The 20,372-nt window shown below is 31.7% G+C and overlaps 1 protein-coding gene across 1 annotated transcript; it reads right to left on the bottom strand.

Moving 5' to 3' along the window:
- Positions 1 to 2,265: 2,265 nt before the first annotated feature.
- LOC145003463 (ABC transporter G family member 15-like) lies at positions 2,266 to 20,169 on the bottom strand. Its single transcript, XM_078962594.1, has 9 exons — positions 19,886 to 20,169; positions 14,181 to 14,260; positions 4,271 to 4,735; positions 4,080 to 4,202; positions 3,869 to 4,003; positions 3,426 to 3,710; positions 3,074 to 3,346; positions 2,832 to 2,939; positions 2,266 to 2,768 (listed from the first exon to the last, which is right to left on the bottom strand). Exons 1-9 carry the CDS (start codon positions 20,124 to 20,126, stop codon positions 2,412 to 2,414), a joined length of 2,067 nt encoding a protein of 688 aa, XP_078818720.1. The 5' UTR covers positions 20,127 to 20,169; the 3' UTR covers positions 2,266 to 2,411.
- Positions 20,170 to 20,372: the final 203 nt, after the last annotated feature.

Here is a 20,372-nt window from a genome sequence, read left to right as displayed (position 1 = left end):
GGTCCATAATTGTTAAAGCATCCACGTCCTCGTCCTCTTCCTCGTTGACCAACGCGACCACCCCAGTAACCTCCTCGGTAGCCACCTCTGGCACCAGCGCAAGATGTGTTGTTGTTGCTACGATTTTCAGAGAGTTGAAAGATGTCAGAGATAGGAGCGATAGATTTTTGAGTAACCAATGCTTGCGGGGTGTGAGAGGCTTGCTTATTCCAGTACATTTCTTCCAAAAGAAGCTGAGAACAAGCCTTATTAAAGCTTGGTAACGGATCGGTTTGTTAGATGAGGGTAGCAATGGTGTCATAATCACCTTTTGTTAAACTGGAAATCAATTGAAGAACCATCTTATTTTCATTAATAGGGTTACCTACATTTGCGAGTTAATCAGCCAAGTCTTTGAGACGAGAGCAATAATCATTAATATTTGAGAAGGAATCGAGACGAGTAGTGTTGAACTGCTCCTCCAAGTAGACTGTTCAAGTTGCTTTATTATTTTGAAAGACTTCTACAAGACAATTCCAAAGTTCTTGAGTGGTAGCATCGGGTTTTATGATAGTTTGTATAAGATTTGTGGAGATTGTTGCATAGATTCACTGCTTGACAACTGCATCTAGACGAGACCAAATATATGCATTGATATCGGTAGGACGAGGAGAATCGGGGTGAATGTGGTCAAGCACATAATAAGCATAGGCATGAATGTTAAAGAGTTCCATCCATGAGGCATAATGACCATCGGATCGATCAAGAATAATGAGGATCGAATTCTTGATGTTATTAACATCAAAGGCAGGATTAAAAGGTGTTTTAGGTGGGTTGGAAGATTCATCTGTCATCGTATGAGAAGGTAAGGGCAGAAAAAAAATATCGGCAGAAGGAAGAAGAGTCGTGGGGAAGAAGAGAATTAGGGCTCTGATACCATAAAGTGAATATTGATTGTAATCTTTTCTGCCCTCTCATTCATCATAAAGTGAAGAGGATTAAAAAGCTAAACGATTTACACAAATGAAATGGATCAATATATATGTGATTGGATCCGAAGTCGGACTAAAATCCAAACCTCTATTGCTTTCAAATGATTAACTAAAGATAAAGGAGCTAGCATTAGTAATATAAATTAATTATTATGTTTATCTGGGATTTTATAATGGTTTATCCTTATTGTATTTGTCTCTTATAAACAATATTTAACATTTTTATAGTAGTATAATCATTACTAATTTAACAATTAACTAATACACACTCTTCGTGCATCTATAATACATGGAAAAATTGAATGAGATGAATTAAATAGTTTGAATTCAATCATTAAACACAATCATAATATTAATAGGATGACACCTTGTAGTTGAATTGATTTTAATGGTGAAAAAAATTAATCCTTAAATAAATGTCATAAATTAGGTTCCCTAGTAAATGATTTTTTTATACGTTTTACTAGTTTATAACACGCAAGAATTACGGTTATAAAATTAATTAATTTTTTTTTTTAGTAAAAACTCAAAATTATTAATCAATTATTTAAAATAAATTATTAATTAAGAGATATTTTTTATTTATATAAAATTATAAACATTGATTTAAATAAATACATAAAATTATATCACTTTATAATATACATTAATTTTATTTTATTTTATATTCTAATATTATTAATTTAATATTATTAAAATGTGAAATTTAAATTTTGAAATTTGAAATGAAGAATCAATTATTAATTTAATGTAATTAGAGTTGAAAATTTAAAATTTAAAATAGAAAATTAATAGATTGACATGTAGCATGATAGGTAACATATAATAATAATGATGATTTCTAATATATTATGATACTTGTGAATAGAAAAATAAACTTATTTATTTATTAGAATAACTAGGTTATAATCCGTGGAAACCACGATCAGTATATTTAAAATTTTTATTCAGATAAAAAAAATAAAATATATAAAAAAAACCCAAGATATTATCGATTGTAAGTGATTATGAATAAATTTGTTAAGTAAAATAAATATAATAATATTATTAGGATATGATTATGTGTTTTCAAATTTTGAATTTAATTTAATTTGTTAAAAAAAAAAAAAGAAAATTATCACGTATTAAAAAAACACTTTAAAAAACTCATAACACTTAAGTTTCATTTATTAGAAAGGGTATATGATTTTATTTTGTAAAATTCAATGTATTATAAGAATGTAATAACAAGATTTGTATGAAAAATAGAAGGGTCTATAAAGGATTATGGATGTAATTATAACAATACCCAAAAGAACCCCAAACAATCAAATTCACGTTTTCATTGTAGATTTGCATACATAAAAAATGGTATAATTCCGTGTAAACTTATACAACCATATAGACTCGAACCCAATACGATGGATCATTCAACCCAATAATGAAACCATATATATCCATCTAGTGAAGTGGAGAATTAAGGCCCTCCTGAGATGATAGAGAATGAGCAGGTTGGTGTCTCTTTGAAGGAAATGGTGAAGTTTTCCTGAAAGATGGCCTTTTCTTTAGATGATGTAGGGTTCTTCTGGTGTAAATCTCTCGAACCACTGGTTTCGCTTGTTCCTTCAACTTGAGTATAACGAAGAATAATAGTCGATAACAGATGATTATGGCCCCAACCGCTGCTAAGTCCCACCACTTCGAGTGGTCGAGTGAGATCCCAAGCACCGTGGTAAGAATAAACTCGCCTGGAAGCTTTGGTTCACCTTCATATTCAGAATCAAATTCCAGTCCGATCATGTCGTTCTTGTATGCTCCCTATGAAAAACGCATTTTAGAAGAAGCATTCATGTGGACATCCATGGAGTTTTAAAGTGTTACCTGTAACGCCCATGACATATAATTGATATACGAAACTGGGTATCGCCAGAAGACCTTCGGGAGTTCAGGGAGGAGACGAAAGAATCCCGCTGTCATCATCATAACACCCTGTAAATAAATCAAGATTGTATGCATTATTGGATCATATTCACGTCCGACCAGAGAATGTAGACAAGCATATCTATTAAGATTTTATATTTTTATTGGTGAATTCAAGAAGCTCGATTGTCAATGAATCTTACAATGAAACCTGCACCGATGATGATTCCCATCATGAAGTTTGGAACAACCGCAGCAATCACCATCATACAACTCTCAACGGCAGCAATCGATAACAAAAGATCAAAGCAAGCGTACAATTGGTGAATGAACCCCGGATGAAATTTCACCATGTTATAAGTAATCAGAGCAGTACTGAACGACATGAATGCCAAGAATGGGAGTGATGATATGAAGTTCGAAAGAATGAACACGCCAACGCCATAGTGCCCATTGAGCCTTTCTCGATGGAAAATCTGCATGGAAACAAATCGATCGTTTAAACGTTACAATCTATCAAAGTCATCAATTAATCCATACGTTATATATACTTGCCTTCATTTCTTCAATGAACGAAGGGAAGCCTCCAATGGACATGAAGATCATAAAACCAGAGATGAATCCGCCACAAGCTCCACGCGCTAACATAGCGTGATAATTCGTCCCAATATCATAAAATACAGTCCCGACGCAGATAGATACAGCGATGTACACCCCTATCCTCAACCAGTAGTACCCAACATCTCTACACATGTTTATGAATGATCTCGTTGTTAATGTTGTTAGCTGCTTCCACCAACTGGCCTTGCTCCCGCCCATTCTTTCAACCACAAGTCCTTTCTACGAACAGTTTTAAAACGATCGATCAACAAACTTATATACTGATATATATATATATATATATATATATATATATATATATATATATATATATATATATATATATATATATATATATATATATATAGCAGATAAATTAAGAGTAAACATAAGATTACAATGGTTGAGATTTCTTTGATACTGGTTCTTGCAGCTGCTGCATATTTCGAAGATTTGAATTTGTGAACAAGCATTCCTTTGATATGAGCCGTTGTTGAACAAGATAAGATGGTGTCGCATATGCCTTTGGTGTCCTGCATTACATAAAACGACGATTTAGTTAATTAGAATTTGTAGTTTGTGTGCATAATTAAGTGAAAAACTTCGTACCCATTGTCTTTGAGAACCCTGTAATGTAGCGTTGATCCTATCGAAATCTGAGTTGATACAACGAAGGAAGTGATCGGAAGGGTTTCTTCGACTTGGACATGGTATTCCAGCATCAGAAAAAAACTAAAATCCCATCATTAAGTAAAACTATAACATGTTAAAGATATAAAAAGAGTATATAGTCAAGATACCTCTATAGCCAATTTGGCTTCACCAAAGAACACGGTTTCGCCTCCGGACAACAAAAACAGATCATCAAAGAGTGCAAATACTTCACTGCTCGGTTGGTGGATGGAAGAGACGACTGTTCGCCGGCCATCTCGAGCCACGCTTCTGAGAGCTTGAACCACGAAGAAGGCGGAGGCGCTGTCGAGGCCACTGGTGGGTTCATCAAGAAACAAGAGGGTTGGTTTGGTGAGAATTTCGAGGGCGATACTGAGTCTTTTCTTCTCACCACCACTTATGCCTCTTAAATGCCAGTTCCCGATGAGTTTATCGGTACAATCTTGAAGACCCATCTCGATTATAGTTCCTTCAACAATGTCATTGAGTTGAGATTTGGTTAAGTCTCCTGGTAGTCTGAGTTTTGCCGAGTATGTGATGGTTTCTTTCACGGTCAGTGTTCCGAGTAGTATGTCTTCTTGGGTCACATAAGCCTACGTTCAAAATATTAGCTAAAAATTTTGATACTTTAAATAAAAAAATCACTCAAATAATGTGTCACGTTGATCACCGTAGATGGGTGGGGAATCGGTGATTCGGGTAACGGATAATCGTATCGAAATGGTTTGGGTTTGGTTCATTAAGTTGTCAACGAATTCTTGTCATTATATTTTAATTTCGTAAGTAATATATAAATGTATCTAATAATAGAGTAAACTACAGTTTTGGTGACTCTGGTTTACACGCGTATGAGGTTTTAGTCCAACTTTTTGATTTTAACATGACTCATGTATTCAAAAAGTTTCACATGTAGTCCTTGTCTCTCTTTTTGTTTCAAATAATCAACAATTTAGGGTACCCGATTAATTCCCGTTTGTCCGATTAATCCGTAAACACAGATCCACCGATTAGCTAGCGTCAAACGCTTTGTACAACCTTAGATTGTGTAAATAAAAGATAGAGAAATTAGTTTTTTAAAAGATAAATAGATTGGGTTGGATTGCTAATAAGGATAATCTAAAAATTGTCAACGTATTCACTATTCATCCCATCAGAGCACATTCTTGCCTCTCCCACTTTTGACATTTCCATAGCTGGCATCTTCGACACCTTCGACGATCATCAAGACAAACACTTCATGTAACTCCAACGTTTCTGGTGCCACGCTGGAACCAACACCTCACTCTTTCTCTCTACAAATACGGAAATAACCATATGTTCCTCCCATGCACTCTTTCCTATGGCGTTGTCGAACATGCCCCTTTCTCCTATTTCCTTCCTATTTTGATTTAGGGTTTGAGATAGCTTTAGAATTAGCTTTTTCTGCAGAATCCGAAAAAAGTTCGGGGTAGTGTTCCCCCATCTCGTCCTCCGGCTCCTACATCCATTCTGAGACCTTGCGGTGCTGTTATTGCACATTTTACCAACTCCACCCTCTTGTTCCTCAAATCCCTCAACTTTCTGTCGAGGATAGCTATTGGTTGGTCGATGTAGTTCCAGTTGGATCAGTTTTTATTGAAAGGATGGGTTGTGATTTTAAGATTCTTTTCCTCGGTAAAAGGATAAAGTGTGGGAGAGTTTTAATGGGCTGGTTTTCTAGTTAGTCTTTCTCGATGAAGATTGTCGATGGCAGGTGAGTAGTGGTTGTAGGGTTGATGGTGATTGGTGGTGGTGGGTAGATGTGGTGTTTTTGGTTTTCTGGTAGCAACAATGGTAATGTTGTGATAGTGTCAACGGCGATGATGTTAGCTGTGATTGGTAATTAGAGTTATGGTGGTTGGTTTTCTAACGACGATGGGTGGTGATGGTTAGGTGTAGTAGTGGTGTTGGTATTAACGAACATCAAGGTGGTGGTGATTAGTGTGTTTTTTATTTAAAAATTAACCTAAAAATGAGGCGGAAATAAGAAAAAGACAACCAGAATCACAATTTCACCATTTAACACAATTTCACCATTTAATAGTAGCAAATGAATGTAAACTACAACAACCAAAACTCTAATCTACTCTTAATATTATAAGAAAAAGTTTAAAAAATGGTACAATTGCTTTCCAAAAATTGGTCATATGAGGATAAATTTTAGAAAGCTTTCAAAGTTGCGATTTTAAAAAATGGTACCATCCATGCCATTTTTAAACCACAGGGGCAAATTTGAAGTGTTTCTGAAAGTTATCCTCACCTTGCCACTTCTTGGAAAACATGGGGACCACTTCTAAAATTTTGTCTTGTAAGAATGTAGTATATGACTTTCTTAGACATCAAAATGTCATGGTTCACTGTATTGCTATGGCATATTGGGCTTATTGAATACAATATGTCCCTCATGACGTGTGGGGAAAAAACGCTCATAATTAGACTGAAAGTAAACAAAAGGTACCCTTTATGGCCTTTTTTATAAACAACAGGGACAACAAAGTTATCCTCATATTGCCACTTTTTGGAAAGCATGAGGACCATTTCTATATGACATTCTTATTACTGTATTCCATTCATATATATATATATATATATATATATATATATCAAGGTTTGGGGTCTTTTGTGAAAGAGAACTCATATGCAAAGAGGACAGTAGAGTACTATTGATCTTGAAGAAATTCAAGAGTCAAACGATGAAGGAACCTCTGAAAATGCTAGGCTCAACCCGAGGAAGAAATTCCAGTTGAACCAATTGACGAGCCATTACCTCTTAGGTGTTCTAGTGGAGTTAGAATTCCACTTGAGTTTTATGGTTTCCATATTACTATATATGGTGATACGTTTATCAATGATAGTATACTGGTAAATTTGGATAAACCTTCTAACTATAAGGAAGCAACGGTGGGCCTTGAGTATGCTAAGTGGAAAGAGGCGATGGACAGCAAGATCAAGTTTATGTATGAAAACCAAGTTTGGTATTTGGTTGACAATGTACAAGGCCGGAAGACAATTGGCTGCAAATGGATCTTCAAGAATAAGACCGACATGAATGGAAAGGTACACACTTTCAAAGCTCGAATGGTTGCGAAAGGCTTAACTCAAACCCCAGGGGTTGACTATGATGAGACGTTCTCACCAGTAGCTAAGATTAAATCTATTAGGGTAATGTTAGCCATAGCTGCATTTCATGACTATGAAATTTGGCGGATGGATGAAAAAACTCCTTTCCTTAATATGAAGTTAGCTGAGGATGTTTACATGAGTCATCTAGAGGGTTTTGTGGATGCGAAGTACCCTAATAGAATGTGTAAGCTTGAAAAGTCAATCTATGGATTGAAACAAGCTTCTCGCAGATGGAATCTTTGCTTTGATGAGAAAGTTAAATAGTTTGGCTTCTCTAAAAGTGAAGATGAAACTTTTGTATATGTCAAAGCTAGTGGGTATATAGTAACCTTCCTACTGTTGTATGTTGATGAAATACTTGTTATAGGAAACGACATTCCAATGTTGCAAGAAGTTAAGTTTCGGCCTCAAAAGTGTTTCACAATGAAGGATCTAAGAGAGGTTGCCTATATTCTAGGGATAAGGATTTTGAAAAAGGGAGCAAAAGACTAATTGGACTTAGTCAAAGTATGTATTTGGCTAAATTGTTTACACACTTTAGCATGGAGAATTCGAAGAAATAAGAACTGTTTATCCAGAGTAATACCAAACTGAGTAAGACTCAGAGTCTGAGTACTGATGTAGAGATAGCAGAAATGAGTCAAGTTCCATATGCTTCCAGCATTGGATCGATCATGTATGCCATGACATGTACGTGCCCTGATGTGGCTTTTGCTTTGATCATGGTTAGTCAATATCAAGGAAATCCAAGTAAAGAACATTGGATATAGGTCAAGAATATTCTTAAGTATTTGTGAAGAACGAAGGACTAGGTCCTTGTGTTTGGTGGCAGTGATAACTTAAGAGTAACTAGGTATAGTAACACCAGCCTTCAGACAGATAGAGATAACTTTGGTTCTCGATTTGGATGGGTGTTTACCCTTAATGGAGGAGCAGTAACTTGTAAAAGTTCTAAACAAGAGACGGTGGTTGATTCTACATGTGAATCAGAGTGCATAGCAGCAAGCGAAACATCGAAGGAGACTATATGGTTGAAGAACTTCATCGGAGACCTTGGAGTTGTGCCAGCCATAAAGGAGCCAATGGATATTTTTTATGATAATGAAGGAGCGATTGCCTTGACAAAGGAATCGAGAGATCATAGCAGATTAAGATATATCAATACAAAATACCATTTTATCAAGCATAGAGTAAAATAAGGACACCTCGTCGTAAAGAGGGTATCATCATAAGAGAATCTGGCAGATTCCCTCACAAAGGGTCTAAGTAGGATTAAGCACGTTCAACATGCAATGGGCATTGGTCTGAAAGATGATATTAGTTTTAATAGTTAGATAGATATTTAAAAACTTGTAACAAAATAAATGTAATTGACTTTGATGATTAAACAATTGAGAAGTATTTATGACTATTGTTTACTATCTTTTGTCAATTGTTTATTATTGTGTTTCATTTTGCATGTTTTACTGCCGAAATAATTAAATTATTCAAACATCCACAGTCGATCATACTTTTGAAAGTAAGTAATGAATTAAGACTGCCATAAATTGGATTGTAGATTGTCTAAAAAAATTTAGACATAACAATGGCTTTGCTACAATATTCATGAGTACTTTGAAATGGAGAATTTAAGTACTAGATTAACCCACGCTTAGAGAATTACTTCATGGAATTTATCACGAGTAATTATGAGACGATAATATCTTATAATATTTTAACGGAGATATATGGGTCGTGGTTTACAAATCAGTTGTGCATTAACGCATCAGTAACCTTATGTTATAAAAGTGTTGTTGTGAATGATTTAGTGAGTAAATAGCACAAGCATATAAGTCAAAGTTTATCGGTTCGTTTTGCCCTAATGGGAAAAGTGATATCTTAGGCCCCTCGATGATTTGGTGTTGATTTATAGTGTCCGGCCCGACCAAGAATAAATTGATGTGTTCGATTAGTAGTTCTTTGTCATTACAAATCAGAAATCGGGAAACAAAGTATTGGACAATGAGATTAATTTTGTTCCATGTCATTTGTCCACATTATATCTTGTAGAACGGAGGATTATATGATCACTTACATAACTAACTAGTTCAGAGTTCGACAGCGGCTTTGAGAGCTACAATTTGCTAACCGATTTAGAAGTTATACTGGTAAATATAGCTATTAGACTTATCCAAGTGGGAGATTGTTAGATTAGGTGTTTAAGCCCATAACTTTAATTAGTAACACTTGAATTGATAGTAACACGGTCATTTTGAGTTGCCCTTAAAACTAGCAACTAGATAAGATGACTTTTGGAGAGAGATGTTGAACTTATTATTTGATTAATAAATTAAAATAAATAATTTGTTAAAATATTATGAGAATAATATATTAATTAGAAATAGAAATATTTTAATTAATATTTAATCATAAATTAATTAGAATTAATTTTGGGATTAAAAGAGTTGATTAAAAGTGCAGGGGTCAAACTGCAATTATTCAATAATTGAGCAAGAGGTTCCAGAACCTTCCTGGGTAAGGAGGTGGACGGTTTCATATGGATACTCTAAGGTTTCTAGATTATCCCATATGGATAAATAAGGAGTTGGATAATTACAAAATTGAATTAATAATATTATATTTAGATTAGGATTATCTAAGACATCCTATCTGCACTATAAATAGACCGTTACCTTTAGGAATTTCAGCCAACTAAAATCCCTAGAAGGATAATCGAAATTCTCAAGCTTTTTCTCCTCTCTCCTCTCTCATCCTCTTGCTTGTATTGGGTTTGAACCACTGTAGGCGTTACACTTGTGACACTTGTTCTCAAAGTTTCAAGAAGACTAGATTTCATTGTTATTTCTATATAGCAATTAAGGTATGTTTTCTTAACACTACTTATTGATTTCAAAAAATATACTACTAGTCTTATGGTTTTTCTATTTGATGTTCAAAAGTTATATGTTCAATTAGAGAAAACATATATCAAGAATTAGGTTTGCATGCACACACAGGCTTTTATTTGTTATGCTCAAAACCATTTAATTTCAATTATCATTATGACATTGGTATACATGCTCTGCGTTTTTGTTATTGTTGTTAAAAGTGTTATGTTGCCATTTTTCGTAGATATTTCAATGGAGGGTGATCAAGACAAGGGAATCTTACTTAGATGTTAATCACCTACCTTTCCTATATATATATATATATATATATATATATATATATATATATATATATATATAAAGTTTGTATTTCTTACATATTTTATTTATTTCTCTACTTTGATTAATCTTAACAAAATTGATATTTATTTTATATTAAACAAAGACAAAAAGGTAAACCTAGTTTTAGATATATGATACATATTATTGCATTAAATTAGTCTCAGATGCAAAACTGCCATGTTACAATAATAAATAAGAATGTAATAAAAAAGTTTATAAATAAATGTTAAATATCTAAAAAAAGTAAAAAAGGTTTACCTAAACTTTAATTTGATATCATTTTCACTGAATTTAGTGTAAAATAAATGTTTATTTATTTTTATTTATTTATTTATTTTTTATTTTTTTTTTTGGGGGGGGGGGGGGGGGGGGAGGGGAGGGGGTTACTTGAACCCTGTGAATCAACACGATACTAAACTCATCAGTTTATCATTTTTGTGCAGGTGGCTAAGGTTTTCAGGTAAAACGAAGTAAAGTGTGAGCTCGATAAGAAAAACATGACTTATCGTTCACCTAAAAGATTATAGGATCCCCCAATCTTTCAAGAGTTTATCATCTTACATGCAATCAGAAATTGGCCATTGCTACATGTAGCTGGCTACTTCATCATTTTGGCCTGATTTGACTTTTTTTTTTTAATATTTTAACATAGAATTTTGGATTAAGCTTGACAATATATAATGTTGCTAAACAGTTAGAAGAAGGAGAAGAATAACCATTTCTTGAGGGCAATGTAAGAAATACCAGTGTAGTTTCAATTACCTAAATTTGTTTAGTTTATTTGACATGTATACCTGTTTTTCAGTTTGCCTCATGTGTAGTTCACCTTATAAACACCATATATTGACATGTTGAAATGGAAACCATAAGTTGACGACACACCGCTAATGTTCAGTTCACATATGTCCTTATATAATTGAAGTGGTTCATGTAATTCCATCGAGTCGGAGGACTCCTGTTTCAAGCACCAAGAGAAACCATTCGTGGGGATATAATCTTCAAGTAAACAATATTTAACCGATTCAATCATATATAAAGATGAGGGAAATTTCCTTGAAATGGGATTGTTCCACGTCAAGCATTGACCAACACGGGAGAACGTGAGGATGATAGACATCCCTTAATCTATTGCCTCCATTTGATTCCATAATTCATTTAATTCATAACAGAGTCCAAATATTGCCAATTGACAGAGTCAAAGCTTTTCTTGAAATCTACCTTGAATAGATAGATATTATTTTTTACTTTTCTTAGACCATGAGTAAATTTCATTCATGATCAAGGGTCCCTCAAGAATTCTTCAGCCCTCAATGTACGATGATTGCACTTCATATACCACCGAACTGACCACTTCTTTCTTTTATACATACAACAAGAAGTTTAACAATGATCTTGTACATACATCCGATCAGGCTGATAGATCAGTAATCCCCTAAGTTGAGTGGGTTTGATACTTTTGGAATTAAGGTGATAAATGAGGAATTAGAGCCAATGGCTATGGTCCAAGTTCTTTCGAAGTGTTTTATGTATCTTATTATATCCCCTTCCATAAGATCCCATATAGATTTGATGAGTTTGAAGGTAAAACCATCGGGAGATAGCCGCTTGAATTTGGAACTAATGAACCATGGCCTAATAGGCCAAAATTCATGATTTTTTGCAACAAAAAACATCTAACCACTTTTTGATTTCTTTTGGATCCAACACCCACACACCATTGATTATAAATCCATGAATTTTTTTTGTTCTTATTTTTAATCATACTGTGGATGTAATTGGAATTTTCATCACCATCTTGGATCCATTTAACCTTGGTTTTCTATTGTAAATCAAGCTTAACAATTCTTTTTAGTTCTGAAATTTTCATCTTATCATTTTTCCGGGAAGAACATTCATCAACAGTAAGCTCCTTGGATTTGGATATTCTTTCCAGATTATCCATCTTGATCCTTAATTATTCAAGATTACCATTTTCTTATAGAGGTTCAGCTTGTTATCCAGTCACTCAGGATCTTCTTGACATGCTTAAATTTGGCTAACATATATATGTTCCATGATCCAAAGCCTTTGAACGATTCCCATGCATTGTCGTATACTTTATTGAAGGTGGTTCTGGACAACCATACGTTAAAGAAATGGAGGGGGGAGGTCTAAAGTCAACATTGAAAGCCCGCATTGAATGGGTCACACGGGTCGAGGAAGTTAAAATTTTCCTATTAAATGGTATTTTAAGATATACTAAATTGGGTTCCCGAGTGTCCACTCAGATTTCCTGCTTTTGTAGAGATATGGAGAGGGATCACCCTTTGGACGATATTCTAAGACACCGAAGTACATCGTATTAGGTATGAGATTTAAAATCGAAAAACCGGACCGAAACCAGAACCATTAGAACCAGAATATGTAGAACTGGTATGAGTTACGGGTTTAAAGAACTGCTTTATTAGCGTTCAGTAAATTCACGTTTTAGGTCTTTCAGGTCCAGATAGACCGGGTTTAAGAATTGGGCAGGTGTTAGAAACCGGTACTAGCTTCTATGTAAAATTTAAAACATGCATATCACATTCGTTTCAAGTTGGATTGGCATGAAGTTTTTCTAAAGCGTAGTTTATAGTTTGTATATGAATTTAGACTATAATTTTGTCATTTTTGATATCATATTCGTTGAGTTATATTCCAAAGCCTTTGAAAATTTTAATATCATATTCGTTGGGATATCAAAGTTGGAAATTTTCTGTTTTTCAGCTTTTTTTGTATTTTATGAAAATTTTAAAACATGCATATTTAATTAATTTGAAATTGGACTAGCATTAGGCTTTTTCCAACGTGTAATGTACAATTTATACATAATTTTAGACTATAATCATGTTATTTGGTTTCATACTCATTGACTTACAGACCCCTAAAGTCGAGATATCAAAGCTAGGAACTTTTGGTTTTTTTTTATTCTGTAAAAACTTTATAACATACACATCTAACTCGTTTGAACTCTAATTAGCATGCCAGTTTTTCCAAAGTATAATTTAGAGTTTGTACATAATTTTTTACTATAATTTGTTATTTTTGGTTTAATATTTAATGACTTAAAGCCACCCGAAGTAAAAATACAAAAAACGAAAAAAATTCAAAGTTTAACCCACTAAGTAATTTCCAAAAAATTATGGATTTTCCGGTTTCCTGGTTTTCCGGTTCTAGATCCATTTTACCCAGTTCCAACCGACACTCTTTGATGTTTCCAAGTTTTCCTATTCCAAACCCACTTGAAACGGTACCATACTCAGAACGGATCGGAATTGGTTCCTATATAGCGGTCTGGTTTCCGGTCCGACAAACTCTCATTAATCGGTTTTCGAGTTTTCTAGGTTCAGATCTATCCGAATCAAACTTGGACCCACTTTCATCTCAAAGTCCTATACCCTCTCTTTGTTAACTTTTTTTTTGTTAACTCTTATTTGGAACCTTTAATATTTGAACATTGTGCGTCCCATATAGGAGGTTAGTGCCCATTATGATAGTAGGTAGTTGGTTAAGATATACTAAGTTGGTTTACCCAAAAGAAAATTAATTTTTAATAATATTATAAATAAATTGTATATAAACATTTGGTAAAAATATATTTTAAATCAACTATGCCCAAACAAATTTTTCATTCATTAAGAAAAAAAAGGGATAGATTTGGATAACTTACAATCGCCCCATAGTCGAGTCTCCTTTTTTTCCCATTCAAAAGAACGTTCCCGGTCATTATAACATTTCCAGATAATCTTCCTGCATATAATTTAATTTTAAAATAAATCAATATATATATATATATATATATATATATATATATATATATATATATATATATATATATATATATATATATAAGTATTATGTGAGTGTGTGACTAAATGTTGACCAATCAATTTAAAAGATAAAATAGTAACTTTGAATATAATTAATTATGGTAAAATTTTAAATCAATTAATAAGCATAATTTCATACCCTTATATCTACACCTTGAAGTTAAAGAAATTATGGCATCCTTGTTGAAAATGTACAATGTTAACCCACGAGACCTTCCATGGCGGAGGATCAGCTACTCTGATGATTACGAGAGAGATAGAAAAACATACGATATTTGGGTTTCAAAATTTATGCTTCAACAAACTAGCGTTCAAAGTATTGTAAACTATTTTAACTGGTGGATGGAGGAAAGGCTGATTGTTCATCGCCTAGGTTAAGCTCCCATCGAGGTTTAACTTTTCAATTTCTTATTTTCAACTTCAATTGTGTGACTTTCTTTGGTATCTATTTGTATCACTAAGCCTTGTGTTGGAACGATGTCCCCACCACCATCTGTCGCCCATTCTATCTTGTCGGCGACCATTCCTTATCCTCCTGATGTCGTATCCCCTTGAAAAACCACCTAAATTGTCACTCCCTCTTCGTGTTTTTTTTTTTTTTTGATTGATACAGAGACCTGTAAATTGGTTCATGGTGTTGGATCTTGAGTTTTTGTGCGTAGATTATGAACTTCTGAAGCACATTTCAGGGTTATTCAAACTTCTTTGATTGTTGGTGATCCTATTTTTTCCTTTTTTTTCAAATCCTAGAGATGCCTTTGGTTTATTTTTTTTAGGTTTCTAGCATAAAAACTATTGCCCATCAATTGTTTGTGAAAATGTTTTGTATGCGTTCTTGCAATATGCATTAACATATGGTTTTGTCATTTTCATGGTATCATTAGGCTATTTATTTTTCTTTGAACTCTCTAATTAACTTCATGTAGTTAAATAAATTAGTTTCACTTAGTACTTTTATCAGTTTTATAGCAAAACTTGGAATGGTTTGAGTATCTAGTTTTTTTGTTGTATGGTTTCTTTGATTTGGGTTAAAAAAAAAAAGCAATTGATGTTCGTTAAATGTTTTAGTTTGGTCCTAGTAATGAGTTTTTTGTTATAAGATTCAAATGGGTAAAGATGTTTGGTTTGCTCATTCATCTAGAAGTGTGTTACCAAAGGGCTTTTGGCCCAACGGTATTCAGTGTTGCTCTCTCTGCTTGAGGTTGAGGGTTCAAGTCATGTTAGGGACATAAGTGGATTTAAAAGAATAATTTACGAGTAGACTAGACATAAGATGGATTAGTTTATGTCATCCATGACCATTTATCGGCAGTATTATCTATTGTAACTTAACATGTTTTAATCTATAGTTCAAATATAGGCTTGAAATTTTGGATGAGGTTACGTTTTACTTTGTGTTTATAATTTGTACATGAATTGAATGAGTGTTGTCTAACCTGGTGCATTAGTGCACCTTGTTCAAAAATTCTAATAATGAGAATCAATATGATGAAAGAAACAAGGGCGTGTGAAACCCTTTTTAAAGACATGACATTTTCGTGAGTCATGTGTTTACTTATGATTTAAACTTTTTTCCTAATTAAAAGTATACAATCTTAGTACCAAATGTTATAACTTTTCTCTTTTGTTGCTTGCTGGAGGAAAACGTTAGTTTTAATTGAATGATTTGTTTATTTAGGTTTAAACGTGAAGAGGTAAAAATAAAAGCATTAGATAACCATACGATAGATTCTTAAAGAACACATGCATATTCTTAAAGAATATAGTATATAGTATATATCTTTTATATATATATTCTTAAAGCATGATGACATATTCTTAAATAATGTAATATAACAAGTTTTGTATATTATTCAAATTATTGTATAATTTTATTTTATGTTAGAAAAATGGTTGTTTTATGTTATAAGAATGGTTCTTATTTTTCTAAATATATATCATTCATTATATTGTAATACATTGTTCTTAAAGAATAATATGTTATTGTCTAATATATAACGTGTATTCTTTAAGATTGTTACATAAAGTATCATATTTTTTAAGAATGAAATAATCAAAAAATATATATATATAGAATGAAATCGTATTCTTTATGAATATTATAACGAAAATATGTGTTGATATATGTTGAATGAAGTAGTATTCTTTAAGAATGAGCTCACATTCTTTTTCATGACGTTCTCTCATCGGCCTTCTCTATTTATTAGGAGAATTCTTCGATTTTTCGGTATGATTCATATACCATCAATTCTTAGATATCCAAATAATTAAAGTGATTTTGATAAGAGGATATTCTTTTTAATTACGATAATTTTGTACTCCTTAATTATTTCAACTTTCTTATTGTGAATTAATTAAAATATCAGATATACCTTTATAATTATTATTTTAATTTTCTTTTATTAAAAGAAAATGTTTATATATATTGTGTTCCATTATAACAATAGTACACTATATAATTATGTTCCATTATAATAATTGTACACTATATAATCTTAACCATTATTAAATCTAATTTAATGGTCCAAATATTTTTTTCAATAGAGAATCATTATTAATAGTTCTCTAAGGAACCACATAATTTTTCAATTTTAGAGCTTATTTATTATCAAAAAATATAATAATATCTAAATTGTGAACGCTAAAAATTAAATTATATATTTTTCGGATTCATCATTCCCACTGTGAATGTATACGGATTAATACTTTGAATTTGACAAAAAAAATTAAATTAAATTTTTTTATCGAATTTGATAATTAGAAAAGTGATAAAAAGTTATCAATTTCTTTATTTTTAGTTTTTTTTTTCTTTTTTGATAAAAAAAATAAGCTCTAAAAATTTAAAAAAAAAAATTGGTGTCTTGATTTAAGGTTAATAATGATTATTTATTAAACCTCATCTTATATATATATATATATATATATATATATATATATATATATATATATATATATATATAACACTATTAAAATAAAGAGAACACATAAAACTAGTATGCTTATACCTACTCTTATTACATCAATAGGAAGTGATACTACAAATGATTCAATCAATGACACAATAATCAGATGATATTGCATGAAACAGATGCATTATTTTTGTATGCTGGTATTTATTTCATTCTTATACAACCATCAATGACTTATGCTTATGGTGTACTATAAATGCATATATAAATATTGGAGTTTTCTATATTTTAAATTATTTTTATTTTATTAAAATAAACGAAGGACTCGTAGTATATCTTTCTGTTAGAAGTTTCAAATTTTAATGCAAAGTCATTTTATGAAAAATAAATATACAAGATTGCGCGGATGCAAAAATTGAAGAAGGTGGGGGCACATTTTAGTATGGTTCTTATTTTAAAGATTTTAATTTATCTTTAAAGATATATGTGTATCTATTTTATAGTTATATAATGTATTTCTTGTTTTTACAGAATTTTATTTATCATTAAAAGTTATATAAATTTTTGTTACCAATGTTAAATAACAATACACATCGAATATGTGATGTGGTTTTAAGTTTTAAAACATGATGATACACGACACTTTTGACTAACTTCAAAGCAGATCGTGTTTAATTAATTGTTACATTAAGTTCTCCCAACAAACATCTGGCCCGTTTTACTGTTTTAGTATGGTTCTTTTCGACGAGCAATGTCTATGCGATCAAAATTTTGAAATTTTTTATTCGTATCATCAAACAAAAAAGTGTATTATCTATAGATATTTATTAGAAAATAAAAATATCGGGTTTTGTAAAAAGTATTATCTATAGATATTTACTAGAAAATAAAAAATATATCGGGTTTTGTAAAATAAAATGGAATTAATATAGATATTAATAATATATTCAGATTTACGGCTATTACTTAATAATAATAATAAATTTATAATTATTATACATAAAAATAAAACAGTGTTAATAATATATTGTTCTACCATCCTTTTATTCAAAAGTGAGGCAAATTTATATTTATATGATCAACTGTGATTTTTAATAATATTATATTACAAGCTAGTCACAAAAGTGACCAAAACAGAAAGTATATATATTAACAAAATGATAGTATATTTTTACATACAAAGAATGTTTCGAAAAAGTTGGCTCTATGGATAAACTTCTTGGATCCTTATTTTAAAAAATATGCACCTCTTATTTTGGGTATTTTCTGGTTATCTTTAATAATATCATATTTGATATGCTAATCACGATTAAAAAATCAACAAAAAAAAAAAAAAAACGATTTTACTTCCACTCTCAACCTATTAAATATGTATTAAAAATACTATCAAGCTAATTTCCTAATTCATGCTATTTGACCAACTTTTACTTTGGTTGTTTGAAGTATTAGAATTTAGAAATGCAATGAATGAAGCTTCCCGACCACCCCATGAGCTCAAACAACCACTCTCTGCCAGCAGTAAACACCAGTAGCTACCACTCATCCTCATATTAACTTTCTTTGTCAGTACTTAAAAAACTCATTTATATCGGTTTCTATTTATGATAGGGATAATATATCACTATTTTATTAATTAAAGTTACAGTAGAAGCATATTTTTTATATAGATATACAACGTAAAATTCAAAACAGCATAATTGTATATTCATGTTATGTGTTGTCCCAATAAAACCACGTACTTTTAATTAAATAGGTGTACCATTTGATATGACCGGTTTAAAGAGTATAATATATACGAAACCGATAGACCCGGTTCATCTGAATTACAAGGTTATTTGCTTTGTGGGAAAATTACCAGATATAAAATTCTTTTTTGGTCACAATTCTAAATTAAAGTTACTTTTCCTTTTCTCCATTTTACTTCGTATAAAAAAAAATAGCTAAAAGTAAAGTAACTTTTCGTTTCTTGGTATAACAAACATGATTCACAAGTAAAATCATGAAAAGGATAATCGAAATATTAACTAAATGATAAATATCGAGTCATTGAAAAATATTATATTCATTATACACCAAAAGGCAGAAGGCTATTTTCTGGCTTTTCAATTTTGTCCTACTTTATGACATATTAAACATTTCTTTAAAGATATAAAAAACTAATCAAAACGTTTAGTAAAGTTTATTATCTGAAATATTCTATGAATCTTACGAGTAGGAATGAATAATTATTTTTGGATCTTTAAATGAGAAAACGAAGTATTCAGATATATGATTAAAACTCAATACTAACAAGAAAAACATGTGTATTCTAATATTATATTCGAAAATTTTACATACGAAATTGGTTTTCTATGAAAAAATATGTATTAAACTTATTAAAAAAAAAACAAAAATGTATTTTTGGAAATTCTGTTGTCAAAAACTAGTGAAATCTTTAGAACATCTATGAATACTTCATGTTTGTAAACATAACTATTATAAAAAGAAAACATAAATAAATACTATTATAAAGTTGCACAGAAACAAGAAAATATTTGTGTCACCTAATACATATATATTCTTTAACAATAATAAAATATATCATGTATATTTCGTTTAAAAAAAAAAAAAAAAAAAAAAAATGGATAGATGTATACCGGCTAACGAATCAAGAAGTGTGGATTTCCCCGAACCAGAAGGACCCATGATTGCCATGATCCGAGACGGCTGAGCAAAACCGCTCAACCCATTCAGTATCCTCCTCGTCGGCTTGTTACTACTATTTGGAAGCACCACCGACAGATCTTCCCATACCAAGTAAGCACCGCCACCGCCACCACCACCACTGCCGCCACCGCCACCACCCTCCATTGACGATCCCACCACCTCTATCTCCATCACTCTCTTTATAGTACCATTATTTTTTTTTCAGAGTTGGTTTTTTGGTTGCATGGAGACTTTATATATATAGACAAAACCAGGTGGGGTAAGAATTAAATGGATGAGATTAGAGGAGATAAAACAACGGGCTTTATGGTCTGGGAAGGTGTTATTACCCAAAATGAAACTGTAGGGTTATTTACCGCTCATTGCACCAAAGTAAGTTTTAATGCTACCATGAAAAGAGTTCAGAAAGTCGGTAGT

This window comes from Lactuca saligna, chromosome 6 (genome assembly GCF_052625555.1).
Source record: "Lactuca saligna cultivar CGN05327 chromosome 6, ASM5262555v1, whole genome shotgun sequence".
NCBI lineage: Eukaryota > Viridiplantae > Streptophyta > Magnoliopsida > Asterales > Asteraceae > Lactuca > Lactuca saligna.
This window is presented reverse-complemented; position numbering and strand designations above follow the sequence as displayed.

Excerpts from the sequence above, each read along its gene's own strand:
- LOC145003463 (XM_078962594.1), bottom strand. The coding sequence starts at position 20,126 with ATGGAGATAGAGGTGGTGGGATCGTCAATGGAGGGTGGTGGCGGTGGC. Across the intron at positions 4,004-4,079 it reads AGGGTTCTCAAAGACAATGG|GACACCAAAGGCATATGCGA; the intron begins GTACGAAGTTTT and ends TATGTAATGCAG. Across the intron at positions 2,769-2,831 it reads ATATGTCATGGGCGTTACAG|GGAGCATACAAGAACGACAT; the intron begins GTAACACTTTAA and ends CGTTTTTCATAG.